This window comes from Tenrec ecaudatus, chromosome 15, assembly GCF_050624435.1.
Source record: "Tenrec ecaudatus isolate mTenEca1 chromosome 15, mTenEca1.hap1, whole genome shotgun sequence".
Classification (NCBI taxonomy): domain Eukaryota; kingdom Metazoa; phylum Chordata; class Mammalia; order Afrosoricida; family Tenrecidae; genus Tenrec; species Tenrec ecaudatus.
The window spans coordinates 163300-181956 of record NC_134544.1 but is presented as its reverse complement, the minus strand read 5'-3'; the positions used below and the strand labels follow the sequence as shown (position 1 = coordinate 181956).

Sequence of the window (18657 nt, the reverse complement as noted above, 5' to 3'; positions counted from 1 at the left end):
ACTGTGTTATCTTGTGTCTTTATATATGCCGCTGTTACTATTGCAAGACAATGTTGAGTCAATTCCAACTGTGTAGTGACCCGGGTAAAAGAGGACAACTCCTCCACAGGGTTCCAAATCAGTCATCTTCCTGGGAGACAATCCCTAGGTCTTTCTGCTGTGTACCCACTGGGGGTGAGGGTGTGTGTGTGTCCAAACTGTCCACATTTCAGTTGGCAGATGAGTGCTGAACACTGTCGCACCAGGGCTCCTTCTAGAACTGTTCTCAGACTCACTCACTGCCAGCTGGTCAATGCCCACTCATAGCCACCCCCTCTGGGTTTCTGAGACTGTAACTGGTCATGGGAGTAGACAGCCCAGTCTTTCTCTCAAGGAGGAACTTCCAAAACCGTTGCTTTCAAAGTGCTGACCATAGGGATCATAGCCCAACGTGTAACCATGACACCACCAGGGCTCCCTTCTAGATGTTAGAGCTCATTGGAAGGTTCTCGCTCTTGGCTGAGCTGGCTCCCACTCGTAATGACGCCACGTGCCACGGGGTGAAATGTTTTCTGGTCTGGCACCATCTTTATGGTTGTTGGTGTGCATGAGTTTGTCAGAGGAAGCCAGCTTCTAACAACCGAAGGGTCCGTCAGCACAATTGTCTAGCTATAATATATAAAGATCATAGTAAAGTCATAAAAGATAGGAGAATAAAATAAAGTGGTCAGACACATTTTATGGTAGCATGCTCACCTCAGCCTTTTTTTTTTTAGTGGTTTTGTGTTTACTTTCGCACAACAGTGCTGGGCGAGGGCTGTGGGTGTTGGGAAAGTGAGTGTGATCGCTAGTACAGAGGGGGTTCTCTCAGCTTCTTTTGGGTGTCTTGTTTTTTCTATAAGAAGAACCTGGCACTTCTCCGACTGTAGCCTGCCTTGTCTATGGGGTGGGCAGGAGGGGCCCTGCTGGTGGTGCTGCTGGCTGATCAAGAGGGGCCTGGTGCTGGGGAGGCTGGGCTGCCAGGGGGCTTCCCCATGGCATCCTTTGCCAGGTCACAGGCCTGCGGGGATCCTGGGTGCTCTGGAGACTCCAACACTGGGGCCATGAATGGAGCAGCAGCCTTCCCGAAGAAGCTGGCCCACCAATGGCCAGGGTCAGCCTTGGAAAGCCCCGGGGGGAGGGGGATGGCTTTCCCAGGGAACTCAGCACTTCTACTTGAGCTGTTACTGGAAGTGGACCCCAGGAGGCACGGATAGTAGTCATGGTGGCCACTAGTGAGCTGCTGCAGGGGATGGCCGCCATGCTCCAGTGGAAGGAGACCTGCACACAGGGCTTGGTTACTGGGTGCCCGGAGATGGCAGAGTCGGGCGGAGCCCCGGTGCTTTGTGTACTGGCCGCCCTGTCTCAATCCCAGCCGGCCCGATCCACCCACACCACTGCTGGCCCGCTTCACCGCCACGCCCCGCCTCACCTTGGTGGGGACCCTCAGGGCCTCAGCGCACGATCACGGGTGGTGAGGCTCGAGACGAGGGACTAAGGCGCAGGAGGCCATTCCATGACCCTGATGTGCGTGGCAGGTTGACCTCAGCCCCTCTTAATGGTCCACGTGGAGGTGTGAGAAGAGAGGTCTTTACAAGACATGCTTATTCAGTAGTTACACACATCACAAAGTGGGTGGTAACGACAGTAAGGTCCTTGAGCTCACAGGTGAGGAAACCATTGGGGAAAGGTATGAGGGGGGCTGGGTGCCACAGTGGGAGGAGATAGCAACAGGATGTCTGCTTCTGTGGGCAGATACAATCAACTATGTGCTCACTTTAAGGCAGCATAACTGTTAGGGGAAAAACTGTGAGAAAGATATTTAAAGCAGAATAATGTACTTGGACTTTAACTTACCAAAATGGTGGCTTTCTGAGCTTTCCAGATTCCCTCTAAGTTAGGGAATATAGTCCACATCATATTTCCCTCAGTGTGTTTCCCACATGAGTTCATTGTGGTGGCCATGAGTTCATGGCTGTTGGTGGGCATGAGTTCGTGGTTACAGGCACTGTGTATTTTGAGTGTCTTTCAACCCACGTGACACATCTTCCAGCAGCACTGTAGTGGACAACCTTCTGCTGAGATCTGAGGGATGTTTATTCATTGGCTAACTTCAGAAGCACATCTCTAGGCCCTTCTTCTGTTTGTTTTAATCTGCAAGCTCAGCTGCAATATGCTCACCATGGTTGACTCTGCTGATATTTGAATCACTGGCAGCATAGATTCCAGCATCATAGCAAGATGCAAGCCACCACAATAGGGCATATGACAGATGAGTAGTGACCACTTACAGGCTGGTGTGGTACTATTTTCGCTGAAAAACTTTAAGAATAGTGATCATAGTTAATATTTACTGAGTTTATCGAGTACCTCTTTTATTATTTCTCTCTTGATTTACTAAGTACTTTAAGTCCATTATTTCACAAGGCAGCTCTGTTACCGTCATCCCTGGAATAAGTGGCATGGAGACAGTATCTGACTTCTTCTGACTACACAAGGTGGAAGAAGGAGAATCATCAGTGCAAGGCTGATTCCTGAGGCTAAGGTCAGACAAGCCCCGATCCTCCAACTTTCCTAACCAATTCTTACACCAATTGTCTGTTCCCCAGCATGCTCAACGTCTCAGCTTGATTGGAGCATTCATTGCAATGGCCTCACAGAACGCATAGACCATACTTGAAGTTATGGGCGCTATTAGGGAAATGCTCAAGACACATGTGTTTGGTCGGGATAGCCATGGTCTTTGGTCTTTCCAGCCATGCCTGAAGGCATGCCTCCCTCTAGTCTGGTCTGAGGCCTCTCAGCCAGGTCCCTTTCTGCGCCGCTCTGCAGTGTCACAGAGCTGTTTTAGTGCTGCCAATAGATGTTCAGGGGACACTGTGCAACACACCTTTACACATTAGTTTTGTGGGTTTAAATCCCTCGCTCCGTGCTTCCCACAAAGGCCTGCTGGGCGGGCTTTCTCCACCAGGGAGCCGACGCCTCCGTGGAGGGCAGCCGCTACCGCCGCGCCCCTCCGGGTACTGCCCACACGCCGTCCACCCCCAGCCCCAGCAAGTCAGGCTCCCGCCCTTCGCAGCTTAATCTCCCCACCCACGCGGCGACCGTCCTCACCCCTCGTCCACGCGTCGAGTGGTCCACTCAACATTCGGCTCCGCGCTTGCTTTGCGCAAGCCCAACGTCGTCAGGCCTAGCTCGGCGCCCTGGTCCCACCCGCACGGCCCGCTCACGCGAAGCCCCGCCCACCTGCAGCTCCGCGACCACCATCCCGCCCCGCCCACTTCTAGCCCCACCCCGAGTTCTGACGCACATCTCGAGCGACGCCGTCGTCCCCCGCAGACCCGGATTCCACACGGCTGTCATGTGGCTGTTGCCCGGGGGTCTGTGGGGCGCCCACGCGAGGTTCGGCCTGTTGCTGGGCGGCTGGGCGGCGCTGCGCAGCCTCCTCTTGGGCTGCCCCCGAGGTCTTCACGGCTCCCCGGTCTCCTGGGGCAACAAGAACCTGCTCAAGAAGTTCGCCTCAAAAACCAAGTAATGGCGGGGGGCTGGGCGGTTCCCACGGTGAGGGGAAAGGGCTCGGTGCCAGCGGTTCGTGCTTACAAGGCGGGGGCTGGCGGGCAATGCCCGTGAGGGTGGGAGATTTTCTTAAATTAAAAAAAAATTAGTAACTTTCTATCAAGTCGATGCCTACTCATAGTGACCCCCGAGGACAGGTTAAAACTGCCACTTATACCATACTGTGTTGATGGAAGTAGAAAGCCTCGTCTTGCTCCCGCAGCGGGTAGTGGTTTCAATCCACCGACCTTGCGGATTGCAGCCGAAGACTAACCAGGACACTGTTGATTGAGAGCCAATTCAGAGCTCACCCTCAAGGTTTTGTTTCTCCGGAACCACGCTTGGTATCAAATCCCTTAGTTTTTAGCAATCACAACGTCATCCCATTCCTAGAGACCCCATGTAGAGTTCCCAAAACTAAATCTCGCACCTCATCGTCCACCTTGTGGTTAGCAGCCCAACGGCCTAACCCACAGTGCCAGCAGGGCTACTAGAGGAACAGAGCCAGCAAAGAGCTTGCCAATAAAGTATCTGAACTTCAAAAAAGACTTTCAGTCGTCTCATATGCATGTGAAAGTTGAACATTGAATGAGGAAGCCCAAGAAGAATCCATGCCTTTGAATTATGGTGCTGGTGGAAAATACTGAACAAGTTTGTCCTGAAAGAAGTATATCCATAATGCTCATTAGAAGAAAGGATTGTGAAAGTTCATTTCATGTAGGACATGTTACCCAAAGTGATCAATCCCTGGAAAAGGACATCATGCTTGGTCAAGTGGAGGTTTGCTGAAAGATGAAGGATCATCAAGGAGATGGAGGGTTGCAACACAGAGCTCAAACATAAGACAATTGTGTGGAGGGCACTGGACTGGGCAGTGGTTCTTTCTGTTCTGCTTATGGCCATTCTGAGTCAGAACCGACTCCACAGCACCTAACTACAACAACAAAAAGTCCATGAGAAAATTCTGCTATATTTTAACTCCATTTCTCCTGAAACCCTTCGAAGCCCCTTTGTGTGTGTGTGTGTGTAAATATAGATAGATTGATAGAGAGAAAGTTACATCAAGGAATTGACTTATGATGAATGTTCTGAGACCTAAACTCCGGGAAGTGACCCCTGCTGGCTCACTTGGTTTCAGCTGCAGGCCTGGTAGCAGGTTGTCTGTGTCTTAGAAAGTTATGTGTTAGGCTGCTAACCCTTAGGTCACCGTTTCGAACCCACCAGCCATACTGAGAGGGAGATGAGGCTTTATTCTCCCTTAGAAGATTTACAGCCTTGAAAACTGAAAAGGACAGTTCTACTCTGTCGGATAGGATCACTATGAGTGGAAATAGACTCAATAGCAGTGGGTTTATGTACCATGAACCAGAGGCTATAAGAGGAGGGGAGGGGCAGGCAGGGTGGAGAATGAGATCATGAGCTTTGTGGAACATCCATTTATATCCTGGAGGAAGGCCACACCCTCAGGGAAATTCATCTTTCAACTACCTGATCATATCAGGTCATATAACAAAAGATGACACTACATTATGGAAAAACAGTGTCAGCCAAACCACTGGGAATCATAACCTAGCTCAGTTGGCACAACAACAACCATCTCAATTTATTTCCACAGCAGTTTTAATTTTACTAAGGTGGATATATGCAGTTTTTGTTTTGTTGTTTTTTTAATAGACTGTATTTTTAGAGCAACTTTACACTTTCAGAAAAATTACAATGATAGTATAATGTTCCTGAATACCCCACAGCTAGTTTCTTCTATTAGTAGCTGGTGTGATACATTTGTTATAATGAATGAACCAATGTCTATACATTATTATGTTTTAACAATTCTATTGGCAAATTTCACATAGCAAACATTTCAACCATTCAATCATATCAAGGAGAATTGTACAATCATTAATTACCATATCCACTTTAGAACACCCTACCCACCTACACCCCATGGTTAAATTGCATTTAAAATGAATTGTGCAATCACAGTCAGTTTTAATCCTCCCACCCTCCCCTTCCGCCTTCATTTCCCACTCCTGAAATCCATCTTCCCTCCCTTTACCCACTCTGCACTCCAGCATCCCATCAACCCCTGTTTCAACTATTATCACTATGCATCCACTCCTCCTGTGGTTCACAAACTGAAACCCAACAGAAATAATAAAAACCCAAATCAAAATAAGGTGGTAAGGATGAAGACCAAGTACAAATGAAGTAAGAAAGAAAATATCCTCATCAACATTCCAAAAGCCAGGGAAGAAATTTCTGTCATGGAACAAGTAAGAGATAATTGCACACAGGATCAACTCAGGTCGGGTCTATAGTATAATGGAACATTCCATTCAGCATGTTCAAGATTACAGTGGTCCCTGCCTGACAGCAAGGCTGCTCAGGACTCTTGCGTGTGGCTAGAGCAGGTCAGCCAGTGGCTCAGTCTGACCACATACTCTGCAGATGGGTTTTGTGCTCCCACTGTCCACTGTAGTCTTCTACAGATTGGGTGTTCATAATTTTAGCTCTCATACTTTTTCCTCTGCCATATTAGAATTTTTTGCCATCTTTGGATCACACATGCTGGTGTGCTGCTTCCGTGTGGATTTAGTTGACTCCATGCTTAGATGGCTGCTTGTTTGACTACAAGCATGTAAGACCCCAGACACTATTCTGACTGATAGGCACCATCTGCTTTCTTCACCACACTTTGCTATAGCACCCTTATCTTAAGGGATCCTTTCATGAAGGTGAGCACTGAGAAGGGCCATGTTATCAGAACTAACTGTTCTTGGATTTGGGCTAGAGCAGTGTTTTCAACCTTTCTGATGCCTTGACCCTTTAATATAGTTCCTCATGTTATGGTGACTCATGCCACCCCCAATCATAAAATTGTTTTCGTTGCTACTTCAGAACTGTCATTTTGCTACTGTTAATAATCAGGCGACTCCTGTGAAAGGGTTGTTCGGCCCCCAAAGGGGTCACGACCCACAGGTTGAGAAACACTGGGCTAAAGTGAAGTAGGGGCCCAGACTCCATCTACTTGTCCTTGGGGTTTGCACATCTCAGGTTTACTTTGGCAGGTGTAATATGACAAAATCAAAACCCTATAAGACCAACTATCAGTAGCAGCCATAGGCCAGTCAGCAACCAAACAACACACATACCACAAAAGAAACACACACAAGCAAGCAACAAGGAGGAAAGCAAAAACCCATATAAACAAAGAAGTACAGCATTGTCAGTCACCCCCCCTGAGGTACAAGTCAATTGCACTCTTAACAATTTTCCCAGTGACCCAGCATTCCAGACACTGTCAGTATGAGGAGTCTATGTAAGTACAGTTTCACATGGAGCCGCAGCCCACGAGTTTTGTCCTACACGGTTCGATCTCTGATTCTCTTGGCCTCTGTTAACCCTAAGCCTGAGGGTTGATGCCAGTGGGGGCCTTCATAGGCAACTCCTCCAAGTGTAGCTCCCTGTTCAACAGATCTCAACCTGTCAACTCACTACAGGGTGAGAGCACTGAGGCACTTCCACCAGACACCCACTTGGGGGTTCCCCCCAACGTCCCAAAATTGCCACTTCCAAAATCCTGGACACCCACTCTCTGCTTCTTCTCCAATCCAAGTATCCCAGCCCTCACCCAAGGGGATAGACAGCTCCAAGGTAGGGTTCAGTCCATTCAGCAGAGCCTCTATGTTAAGTCCTGGTGCCACCCCTGCTGCCTGCCATGTCAGCTTCCATGCTCATCTTGGTGCTTACCCATGGTGTGGGTCACTGAAGTTTGGTAAAAATGAATTCAAAGTGTCTACCCAGATGCCTAGAATCTGGCCCATTGTCCCCCAAGGTTCCCTACACTCATTGTTTAACATGCCTTCCCACTGCTGTGTGGCTAGTTCTCCCCAACCAATCACCATACTCACCAACAGAACTATCGTCATCTCCTCCACAAGGTAGGTGGTCCCCTTGCATGGTCTTGGCTTGAATTTCTGGAAAGCTGCTTCTCCTTCCATTCCTCTTGATTTTCTGGTCTAACAATAGGAGCCCAGAGCGGGTGATTCTATATGGGCACCATCCTCCTGGTAGTCTATTGTTATTAACTAAAGCTTACAGTTTATTCAGACTTCATAGTTTTACATTTCCTGGTTCTAGGATTCTACATTACCTCTAGCCAACATGTCTCTTTAGACTCCTCTTGGCTGTGACAGTTTCCAGACTTACTTTTGATGACCTTGACAGTTTGGGAAGACTCCTGGGTTGTGGTCAGAAGACAGGTCTGCAGTGATAGCCAAGCACTCACTGTGGAGCAATTCTGTCACATTGGGTTGCCATGGATCGACATCAAATCAGTTGGCAATAGATTTATGGTTTTTGACAGTTTTAAGGAACACTGGACAGGAGCCCTAGTGGCTAACTGAAAGGTCAACTGTTTTGGAACCAACCAGCAATTCCCTCTGGAGAAAAATGAGGCTATCACCTCCCAGAAAGGGTAACAGCCTTGGAACCCCTAAGCCCAGTTCTACTCTGTCCCACGTGGTCGGTAGGAGTCAGAATGGACTCAGTGGCTGTTGGTTTGGTTTTAGTTGGACACATGTTATAGGGGCCCTTCTACTAGAATGTGTCTTTTCCCCAAGATTAGAAGAGCCCTGGTAATACAGTGACTAAAGCACCCAACTTCTAACGAACCCACAAGCAGCTCCAAGAGAGATCGATGCCCAGCCTTGGAAGCCCCCCAGGGCCGTGCTCCTCTGTCCTGTAGGCTTAGTATAAGGATAGCTAAGAGCAAATGCAGGCTGGGTATGGGTTGGTATTAGACTGGCAGCAGTGGGTTTTGTTTCCTCCCCTGATTAAACTGGGGGTGTGAGTTTGGGGAGGAAGACCACAGATGTAAAGTGACATTCTCACCACGTCATGTGACAGGTGCATGCTCAGCATGACTTTGAGCACTGTTGGTGGTAGCCTTGCTCATGTGGTAGAGAAAGGGTTTGTCAGCCTTACCCACTGTGATATCCCCCACCCCAGCGGGCATTTGGGGAGGAAGTTATAATTCCCAGCCCATACTGAAAGAGGGCGTGGATTGCTCCCCTCCTTGTGGTTGGAGTATCCACATAAATTACTAGGATTTCCTGTGCATGGGAATTGTGCCTCTTCCTCATTGTTGAAGTAATCAACCCTGTACGTTATGAACTATAGAGCTCAGGACAACGCTCTTTTGTTACCCTGAATTGGGAGTCCCTTCAGTTGCCTCCTGTGCTCCTTTTGACATAACTCATCCATGTGGGCTTGGTTGTTGGTTTTGCTTTCTTGCAATCAAAACTTCTTACACTGCAAAATGCTCCTTTCTCAGCCATCAAATATGCCATTTCTCCAAGGAGTCCTTTTCCTCTCGGAGAGTGGCGTGAGGAACCGAGATCTCTTGCCGGTGTACTCATTGCAATCGGGGTGTCATTCTTTTCATTCCCCTCAGCTGGCAGGGGGGAAAAGTGTATATATCAAACCCGACTCACTGCCATTGAGTCGATGCTGATTCAGTCCTGTGGTAGGAGGGCAGAATGCCTCATCTTTCTCCCTCAGAGAGCTGGTAGGTTTGAACTGCTAACCTTGTGGTTAGCACCCAACCGATAATTCACTGCACCAGGAGAGCTCCTAACTTAGGTATTCATGTTTCTGTAATATATTTATGTGATCATCTGTATCTGTATTAAAGTAGATGAGTTCATATTAATGGCCCCACCTCTCCTTGTGCTCGATTCCTTGTGGCCGCCTCCCCTGGTTTCTCTGTACATCCCTGGTACAGCAGAGAGAAACCTGGCTCTAGTCATCCACCATCCATTTGCTTGGTTCTTCCATTCCAGTGTCTGCAGTGTCAGAGATAGTGACCCGTCCCTCCACAGGAAACCTCTTTATCAGCTGGAACATGAAGCTTAGCTCAAGTTTATTGGATTGAAGGTGAACCGAAGATTGAATTAAACTAATTAACTAGGTTGGATTAAAACAATTTTCTGCCTACAACCCGTGCTGTCAGGGATCTCAATAGAATCTATTCCCAGTAATGGACTTTCTGTACCCAAGTGTGTGGTTATCAGGTGTCAACTCAGAGGCCCTACCCAACACACAACAGACCGGGATGTCACTCAGCCCTGCACCAACCTCCCAGTTGTGCTGGGGCCATGGTGGCAGCCACGGTGTCAGCTCATCTCATTAGGGGTCTTCCTCCTTCCTGCTTTCCTCCCACTTTACCAAGTTTTCTGTGCCTATATCCTGAGAAGTAGGAAGTCTGTTCTTCGTCAAAAAGCTCAGCTGAAAGACTTGTTCACCTTGGGTGGCCCTGCTGGTTTTTGGAATACTAGCTTCTAGCATCACAGCAACACATAAGATACTGCAGTGTGACACACAGACAGTGTTGGGGTCAGACTACAGCATATCGGAACCAAAGTCATACCATCATAACCACTGAACTTAGCCTTAATGTACCATTAGTATCCAACATGGTATTTATTTTTTTCCCCATAGGAAAAAGTTTTGGTATGAAAGTCCTTCCTTGGGAACTAACCTTGTAAGTATGAAGTTAGCAGCGCCTCCCCTAGGAGCTGGGGTGGAGTTGGGTTTCAGAGGGGGCCCAGCTCTTTCCTTTTCTAGGTGGGGACAATAGGAGTGTGGATGGGGATAGTTGTCAATGAACCATGGAATATCGACCTAATATTCACGGCCACCAAAGTTTTCCAGAAGGAGCCCTCGGTGGCATTGCGGTTCTGTGTGTGTGGCTGCTCCCCACAAGGTCTGAAATTTAGAAACTACCTGCCATTCCTCTGGAGAAAGACCAAGCTTTCTTCTCTGTAGAGTTGCAGTCTTGGCCGCCCACAGGGGCACTTATACCCTGTTAGTGTTATCCTAACAGGATTGTAGATGCTGAGGTTCTCATGGTTCATTAGTACATTGAGCTTCCATTCAGCTTCAGTTTTCTTCACTCTCCTTGGCTCTGGATGGGAAGAGACCAATATTGGTACCTTCGATGGCTGCTCACAAGCTTTTAAGACCCCAGTTTCCAGAGCCGGGTGTAGAGCACTGTCTTTGTAGACACAGGCATGCCATTGGCCTGTGCCCCTGAGCCTCCAGGCCCACACACAGTTCCAGTCCCTCAGCCCATCGAGGCCCTTGGTTCCGTTTCCATAACTTTGTCTCCTGGTTGCTTTGCTCTGCTTCAGAGTTTATTTGCAACTACCAACCCACCCACCTACCCACCCTCTGTCATGGAGTTCATTCTGTCTCATCACAACCCTGTGTGGAGTTTCTGAGGCTGTAACACTTTTTGTTCCCAATGGTCTTATTGGCATATACTTCTTAAATTCTATCATTTAATTGTTCAATCTTATTAAGATTTGTGCAATTAGCACCACAATCCATTTCAGAACATTTCCTTCCTGGACTGGCTGGTTGCTTGTAAAGCCCCAGGAACTGAACACACTGTTCTTTTTTCAACCAAGACTTACAAACCATCCAAGTTGGATTCTCTAATGAAGAAGACCTCTCAGAAGACCAAGAAGGAAGACCACGTGCGCCTCAGAGTCCTCAACGGCCTGCTCCACAAAGCACTGGTGGATTTGCTGAGCACCTCGGAAGTAAACCAGGAGGTATATAACCTGAACGTGGAGCTCTCCAAGGTAGGTTGGGGAGCCCGAGTCCCTGAGGTGGGGCAGGATGGGGAGCCTGGCCGTCTGCGGACAGAGGGGCCAAGCAGACCAGATGGTACTGCCCATACTCGGTGATGATGGAGCATCAGAAGGTGGTCATAGGATAAGCGAGGTCTTTACGGCAGTGTCAGTGTCATGGGAGGGCAGTAAGTGGCAGGTGAACATCTTGGGGTGAATGACTGAATCAAGTGCGCTGGCATGACCCCTGGAGGGAAGGCGAAGTTCCTGGTGTCCATGGTGACATAGCTGATACAGGTAGCCACTGGCTCCAGGAGATATGGCTGTGCCCAGAGCTGAGGGGCTCCTCATGCTTGTCTGTCTGGCAGCCAGTGTGCACAGAGCCGTCTCTAGCAGCTGGGTGGGTGGGACCCAGGTGTCTCTGACTTCAGATTTCTCAGCCTGCCGAGTGTACTGGAGGACGTCTCTCTCTGCTGAGCAGAACGAGCACACCAGGACCGTTCTACAGAAGAGCGCTGCCCACATGCGGTGAGTCCATGTCCCTTCCTGCATGCGGTTGCTGTTTCCACCCCCAGGTGGAGGCCTTTCTGGGATATCAAGGTGTCGCATACATTTTCCTAGAAGCCTGATCTTGGTTAGTGTTTCGCAAGGACTGGTCCTGGCCCTTGTCCTGGGTCCTAGTCTACCCCAAGGTCCTTTTGAGGAGTTCTCAAGGTTACAGCTATATGCACAGTAATCCTAAGACTTTCTCTGTTGTCCTGGATTACCTATCCTGCACACCTGGGTTCTTGGTGGGTCCCTGCATTTTAATGTTGGCATGTTCCCTCCGCCCACTGTCTCCATGCCACCTTTGATGGAGCCTACACTCTTTCCCCAGGCACCTGCTGATGTCCCAGCAGATACTCCGGAACGTGCCACCCATCGTCTTCATTCAGGATAGAGAGGACGCAGCCTTGGCAGAGGTGAGGCACTCAGTAATCAGACCCATACAAGGAAAGTCCACTTCTAAATATTGAAAGCATAATGCCCACAGTTGAGAAGCACATTTGGGGTGTAGGGGAGCCCACAGGAAGTGAAGCTGTTAGTGTTCCCAGCCTGGGTGCCCAGCCCCATTCTCCAGATGCCACCACATCTGGCGTTGCTTGTGTGTGCAGCTCTCTTTAATGCAGACCAGTAAATGGTCCTTATTTCTTACTGCATTTGGATTATGATGTTGGAGAAGAATATTGAAACACCATGGAGGACCAGAAGAACAAGCAAATATGTCTTGGAAGAAGTACAACCAGAATGCTCCTTAGAAGCCATGATGATGAGACATCGTCTCTCCCACTTTGTACCTGTTGTCAGGAGAGACCGGTGACTGGAAAGGTCATCATGCTTGATAAAGAGAAGGCAGCGAAAAGAGGAAGACCATCAAGGAGGTGGACTGACACAGTGGCTGGAATAGTGGTGTCCACTGTAGCAATGGCTGAGGATGGCTCAGGACATGGCAGTGTTCTGATGTGCTGTACATTGGGTCAGAACCAACCAAGGAGAAGCGGTCTCTTGGCCCACAAGTGTGGTCTAGGCAGTAGTGACAAAGGTATACTACACCCTGGTTGTAAGAGCAGACACCATAGGGACCCTGAGGTGGATGGACATGTGGCTGCACCTATGGGCTCACAGAGTCTGTCACAGCACACAGGCACTGGGAGTCCCTGGCCACGCCCTGGTAAAGGCAGAACCCTGGCCTTCCGCACGAGTCCAACTTTGAGTGCACCCAGCGCCCGCAGGCGCAGCTACCACCTTTCTGCCTGCAGAGGCCTCTATGTGGCTGTGGTGTGGACCAGGCCCCAGCCAGCTTCCAGATAAGTCAGGCCACACACAGCCAGGATTCTGGAGGGAGGAGAGGTCACCATCCCTGATAGCAAGCCAACACAGACTCTTCTGGAATGAAGTTGTGGCACCGCACTCCTGCGACTGGGAAGAAGCAGCCAGTGAAGGCACCATGGGTCATGGCAGACCAGGCGTCAGATAACTGCAAGGTTATGGTTCGGTAACCAATTCTGACCGTAGGACCAGGTTGCATCTGGACCGAACCGGGGAAAAGAGGTTCATGTGACATTGATGACTCTTGTTACTCATGCGGCAGTGACATTAAAGGCATGTGAGTAGCCCCAATGAGCGGGAGAGACCACAGGCAAGTCCCAGGCCTTGCTGTAAGGAAGCAAGTGGAGTGGGCTGTGGTGTGTGTCCTGGGAAAGGACGGCCCTGGTCACGTGAGGGAGGAGCCTCGGACCCCTCCCCTCCCCCTGCCATCCTGCTCTTACAGGCGCAGCAATGACCAGGTGCCCTGAGTCTCCGCATCATGTTCCAGGAGAAGATGTGGGGTGAGGACATGGGCTCCTGTGGGGCTACCCTTGTCCAGAGGGGTGCTGCTGAGGTTTAGTTGGAAACTTTGGGGTTCTGCCCGACAGGCGGTAGTTGTGCCTGTTTGTCCCATCATCCAGTCTGCCCACAGTCCAAGGGCCTGGTCCTCTCTCACTCTATACGCCTAGGGTCCAGAGCTCGGCTGGCAAGGGGAGGCAAAGGGAAGAAGAGGGATGACAAGCTGTACTGCCCTGTTGTTTCTGTCTCACTGATGAAAAGAAGTTGCATGTAGTCAAGATGCATAAATGATTACCACTGACTGGAATTTGAATGTCAGAAACAGGTAGGAAGGGTCGGTCACTGGAAAATACGGCCTTGGTGCTGGAGGTGGAGCTGGAGATCATAGGGTTTTGTGAGACTGACTTCTTTTTTTTTTTTAAACATTTTATTAGGGACTCATACAACTCATCATAATCCATACTTATATCAATTGTGTAAAGCACATCTGTACATTCTTTGCCCTCATCAATTTCAAAGCATTTGCTCTCCAAGACTGACTTCTTAACTGCAGGCACTTTTAAATACACGGCAACTGTAAAACACAGGAATCAGATCAATGCACCTATGGGAAGAGACCGTGGTCACTAAGACGATCAGTGGAAAAGAGGAAGGCCCTCACGAGACAGATTGGCACAGATAGGCACCGTGGCTGTCGCAGAGATTGTGAGGTGGCTCGGGGCCAGACAGTGTCTAGTTCTGTTGTACACAGTGTTACTGGACTGCTGACTTTGCCATCAGCAGTTCTAATCTACCAGCTGCTGCCTAGGGGCTTTCTGCCCCTGTAGAGACGTACAGCCTTTGAAACCTAAGGGCTTGGGTTGGAGCCAAGCTCAGAGCCCCTAACCGCAGCTGTTCAAAGTGAATGGGAAGGAAAGATGGTTAGTTGGGGGGATCACCCTTTGAGCCCAGACTATCTCTGGGTAGTCTAGTGCAATGCTGTGGCGTTTCTTCCTGTCACAGCAGTGCTTAGGAATGGTCAGGTGGTTAGTCAAAGTGCCATGCACGGCAGCTTGCCACTCCACGTCCCCACCGGGACATGTGAAAGGTCCTGCTCCCTCCTGGGACCCAGGACCCACCTCACAGAGCCATTCTTGTTGTTCTTGTGGACGTCTGTCTCGGTGCTAGCCGTGGCCCCTGGCAGAGCAGGATGCGAGTCAGCTGAGTGTTCACAGAGTTCGCAGCCTGCCCTTGTTTGGCGGCCTCTGTCCACTGAGCTCCTCCCAGTCCAGCTGCTGTTCACGTTCATCCTTGCAGTTGGATGTCAGATACTAGGTTCACGTGGCTGAGTGTCCTCCCCAGGCCACGGCGGGATGCTGCCCAGTCTAGGTTTGAGGTTTTGTTTGGGAGGGGCAGGAGGTGGTATGCACCCCTCTGGGGTCTTCTCTCCCACCTTCCTCTGGGTGGGATGCTCTGCTCTGGGGTATTTAGGCTGTGTGGATATTTAGACTGTGCTTGGGGTGGTTCCTCTCGTGGTCACCTGTCCTGCTTCCGGAAAGCTGGGGATTCATTTCCTGCATCCAGCTCAGAGGCCAGGCATGCTCAGGATGCCCAGCGCCCAGCTGGATGTGAACTCGAAAACAACAGCCAGATGCAATAGGAAGAGGGGCTGGGAAACACTTGGAGGGACCCTGTGAAGGCCGGGCCATCACTCTCCCTCGACCCTGGAACCCCACCCACCCACTCACCCAAGGTTGGGCAGGTGCAACATTCCCCTGCTGATACACACAGCAGCCGGTCTCCGCCTCTTCCTCGCTGTTTTCCAGCATGGACTGCTGCTGCCTGCTCTACAGAGTTCTTCTGGCCCCTCTCATCCCAGCCCATCCCCAGCCTAAGGCCCAGCCAGCAAATGCTAGCAATATTCCTAAGTGTGGCTTCTGAAAAGCCTCCATAGAACATGCTCACTTGCCAGTAGGTATAAGCAGGGACAGACTGGTGAGCTTGTCCCAGGGTCAGGGAAGGAGCACTCGGAGGGAGGACGGTGCTGGGATGAATCTGAGGCTTGGCTGGCCATGCAGCAGGCGGAGAATGCTGTTTTGACTGAAGCCACTGGGCCCTCCTTTCCAGGTGGATCGGTTACTAGCAATCGCTGATTTGGGGCCCTCTGACGAAAAAGAAGACGTGCGACAAGATGGTGCCAGGTGATTTTCCTTGAGTGTATTTTCATGTGTCTGTTGGTTTTGTGTTTACTCTCAAAGATGTGCCCAGAAGAGCATGGTAGAGAAGGACACTGGGAACGCAGCCCTGGCAGTGCTTCTTCCTGTCCTTACAAAAGGAGCCTGGGGGCATAGTGGTTACTCAATGGGCTGCTAACTAACCACAAGGTCAGCAGTTCAAAACTACCAACTAGCCACTCCATGGGACAAAGAAGAAGCTTTCTGCTTCTGAAAAGAGTGACAGATAGTCTCAGACACCCACAGGGGCAGTCCTACTCTGACCTGAGCATTGCTGTGAATCAGTAAGGATTCCGTGGCAGTGGGTTTGCTTTGGGATCATAAATGCTGCGAGCTTACTGAATGACAGTTACATCTGAGATGTATGGACAGATGCCTCCCCCTGTAGCCATTCTTTCAGTTCTGTGCATTTCCTGTGGCCTTCCCCGCCCCTCAAAGCGTAGTGGCACCAGTTGGCAATATTTCCCCCTTTCCTTATAAACAGCATTTTGTTGATTGTACCCCACTGTCTACTGACCCATTGGTGCAGGTTGGTATTGGGTTGCATGAGGGCATGTACCCCAGAAGCTGACCCAAGTCCAGCCTCACGTGCACTCCCTGGCTGTGCTGCTCACAATCCTGTGTGCATACTGCCAGACTCTGGTATCTATGGGCACTGCCCTGGGCAGGAGTAAAGGGGATGGCGAAGTGGGCTGCCACTCTGGGACACAGTCTGCAGGCCCTCAGCCAACCAGTGTCCATATGATCCAGGAGAGCATCCATGAGGGCTGCAAGTGCACGTCCACACAGAACATGTACACAGATGTTCACAGCACCAACTTCAGGGTCAAACGGTGGAAACCATCACCCTTCACCTTTGTTCCTGCCTCTCAGCACCTGGAGGGCCTGTCTGGGGTACAGGGACGGATTACCTGGGTATGGTTTGTGTGGTACATGAAGGCTCCTCTCTCCCCCACAGGGAGCCCTCACCCCACGGGCTGTATGGACTTGATCACGAGGGCCTCCACCAGCAGGTCCTGGCTTACAAGAGGCAGCGGGAACAGGCCCTGGGCTGCACCAACCTGGGGCCACCCAACAAGCAGGAGCAGCTGGCCAAGCTGGCCAGGCAGATGAAGCAGAGGAAGAAAACAAAGCCCGCTGACCACGACATCTCCCCCAAGAGCTTTCTGTCAGGTGGCGAGAGCGAGGACAGTGATGACGATGGAGAGTGGCCGGAGGAGGGCCTGCTGGAGCAGAGGGGACAGGCTGCAGAGCCTGGCATTGACAGGCAGGGCCCAGGGCAGTGAGTCTGAAGCTGGCCCTGCTGTCGATGGACAGACCCTTGGGCTCTGTGCACACACTATGTGGGGGGTACGTGACTGCACCTTCAACAGCAAGTAAAGCAGGATACCGGTGTCCACTCAAAAAACCTCGTGCCCTCTCTTCCCCTGTGAAAGCTGCCCACTCTGTGCTGTCCTGCTGAGAGAGAGAGAGAGAGCGCGCGCGTGAGTGGGCGCGCGTGCGTGCGTGCGTGGTCGCCAACTCACAGACTGTAAAACAGGAGGTGTAGAAATGTTAGATTCCTCAGGAGTTTTTTTATAAAGGACAGAAGTTTCAGGTTTCACACAGGCACCCTCAGGGCAATTCACACCCACACGTGGCAACCTCAGGCCAGAGAAACTTGCAGCACAGACAGGAGCAGCTGTAAGAGAGGTGGGTGATCTCCAAGTTAGAGCCTTTTGGGACCTTCTGCTGGGCGGCGTGGTCAGTGGTACTGGTTGATGACCCCATTGGCTGAATTAAGCCCATCTGGTGTAGATTGGGGCCCACCCAGGTGACTAGCTTCCTGGCTCAAGGGCCTGAATTTGCGAATGTTCTCTAGCCTTTATCAGCTTCCAACTTCCTATATGGGGGAGAGGGGGCCCTGGCATATAGAGGGACAGCCCCTGGTTTCTGCCTCTAGCTACGTAACAGAAACAGCCATGTTATTACAAAGGGTTTTGTGTGCATGTTGCTTTTTTTAAAAAATCATTTTATTGGGGGTTCATACAACTCATCACAATCCATGCATACATCAATTGTGTAAAGCACATTTGTACATTCCTTACCCTCATTCTCAAAACATTTGCTCTCCACTTAAGCCCCTGGCATCAGCTTCTCATCCTCCCCCCCATGAATCCTTGCTAACTTATAAATTATTATTTTGTCATGTCTTACACTTTCCGATGTCTCCCTTCATCCACTTTTCTGTTGTCCGTCCCCCAGGGAGGAGGTTATATGTAGATCCCTGTAATCGGTTCCCCCTCTTACTTCCCTCCACCCTCCCAGTATCACCACTCTCACCACTGGTCCTGAAGGGATCATCCGCCCTGGATTCCCTGTGTTTCCAGTTCCTATCTGTACCAGTGTACATCCTCTGGTTCAGCCAGATTTGTAAGGTAGAATTGGGATCATGTTAGTGGGTGGGGAGGAAGTATTTAGGAACTAGAGGAAAGTTGGATGTTTCATTGTTGCTACACTATACCCTGACTGGCTTGTCTCCTCCTCGCCACCCTTCCATAAGGGGATGTTCAGTTGCCCACAGATGGGCTTTGGGTCCCCACTCTGCACAACACCTCATTTACAATGATAAGATTTTTTGTTCTGATGATACCTGATACCTCATCTCTTCAACACCTCATGATCACACAGGCTGATGTGCTTCTTCCATGTGGGCTTTGTTGCTGATTACAAAGGTTTTCAAACATCTCATCTCAAACAAGCAATCACCTGGTGCCCTGCCACCTGATCATCTGCCCCAGGAAACCCACCTAGGCCGACTGTCTGTTAGAACAGGCCCGCCCCCACCCCAGGCATCATATCAGCATCAGAGCTTCCAGTCTGTCCAG

General features: G+C 50.3%; 1 protein-coding gene across 1 annotated transcript; it reads left to right on the top strand.

Annotated features, from left to right (window-relative positions):
- Nucleotides 1-3336: 3336 nt before the first annotated feature.
- Nucleotides 3337-17198, top strand: RBFA (ribosome binding factor A). The gene is made up of 7 exons (XM_075532668.1): nucleotides 3337-3549; nucleotides 10075-10117; nucleotides 11046-11222; nucleotides 11626-11738; nucleotides 12088-12172; nucleotides 15684-15757; nucleotides 16749-17198. The coding sequence occupies exons 1-7, from the start codon at nucleotides 3380-3382 to the stop codon at nucleotides 17074-17076; spliced, it is 990 nt and encodes a 329-aa protein (XP_075388783.1). The 5' UTR covers nucleotides 3337-3379; the 3' UTR covers nucleotides 17077-17198.
- The last annotated feature ends 1459 nt before the right edge of the window (nucleotides 17199-18657 follow it).

Coding starts and splice junctions, on each gene's coding strand:
- RBFA (XM_075532668.1), top strand. CDS start 3,380: ATGTGGCTGTTGCCCGGGGGTCTGTGGGGCGCCCACGCGAGGTTCGGC. Junction 12,173..15,683: donor AGGACGCAGCCTTGGCAGAG/GTGAGGCACTCA, acceptor CCTCCTTTCCAG/GTGGATCGGTTACTAGCAAT. Junction 15,758..16,748: donor GTGCGACAAGATGGTGCCAG/GTGATTTTCCTT, acceptor TCTCCCCCACAG/GGAGCCCTCACCCCACGGGC.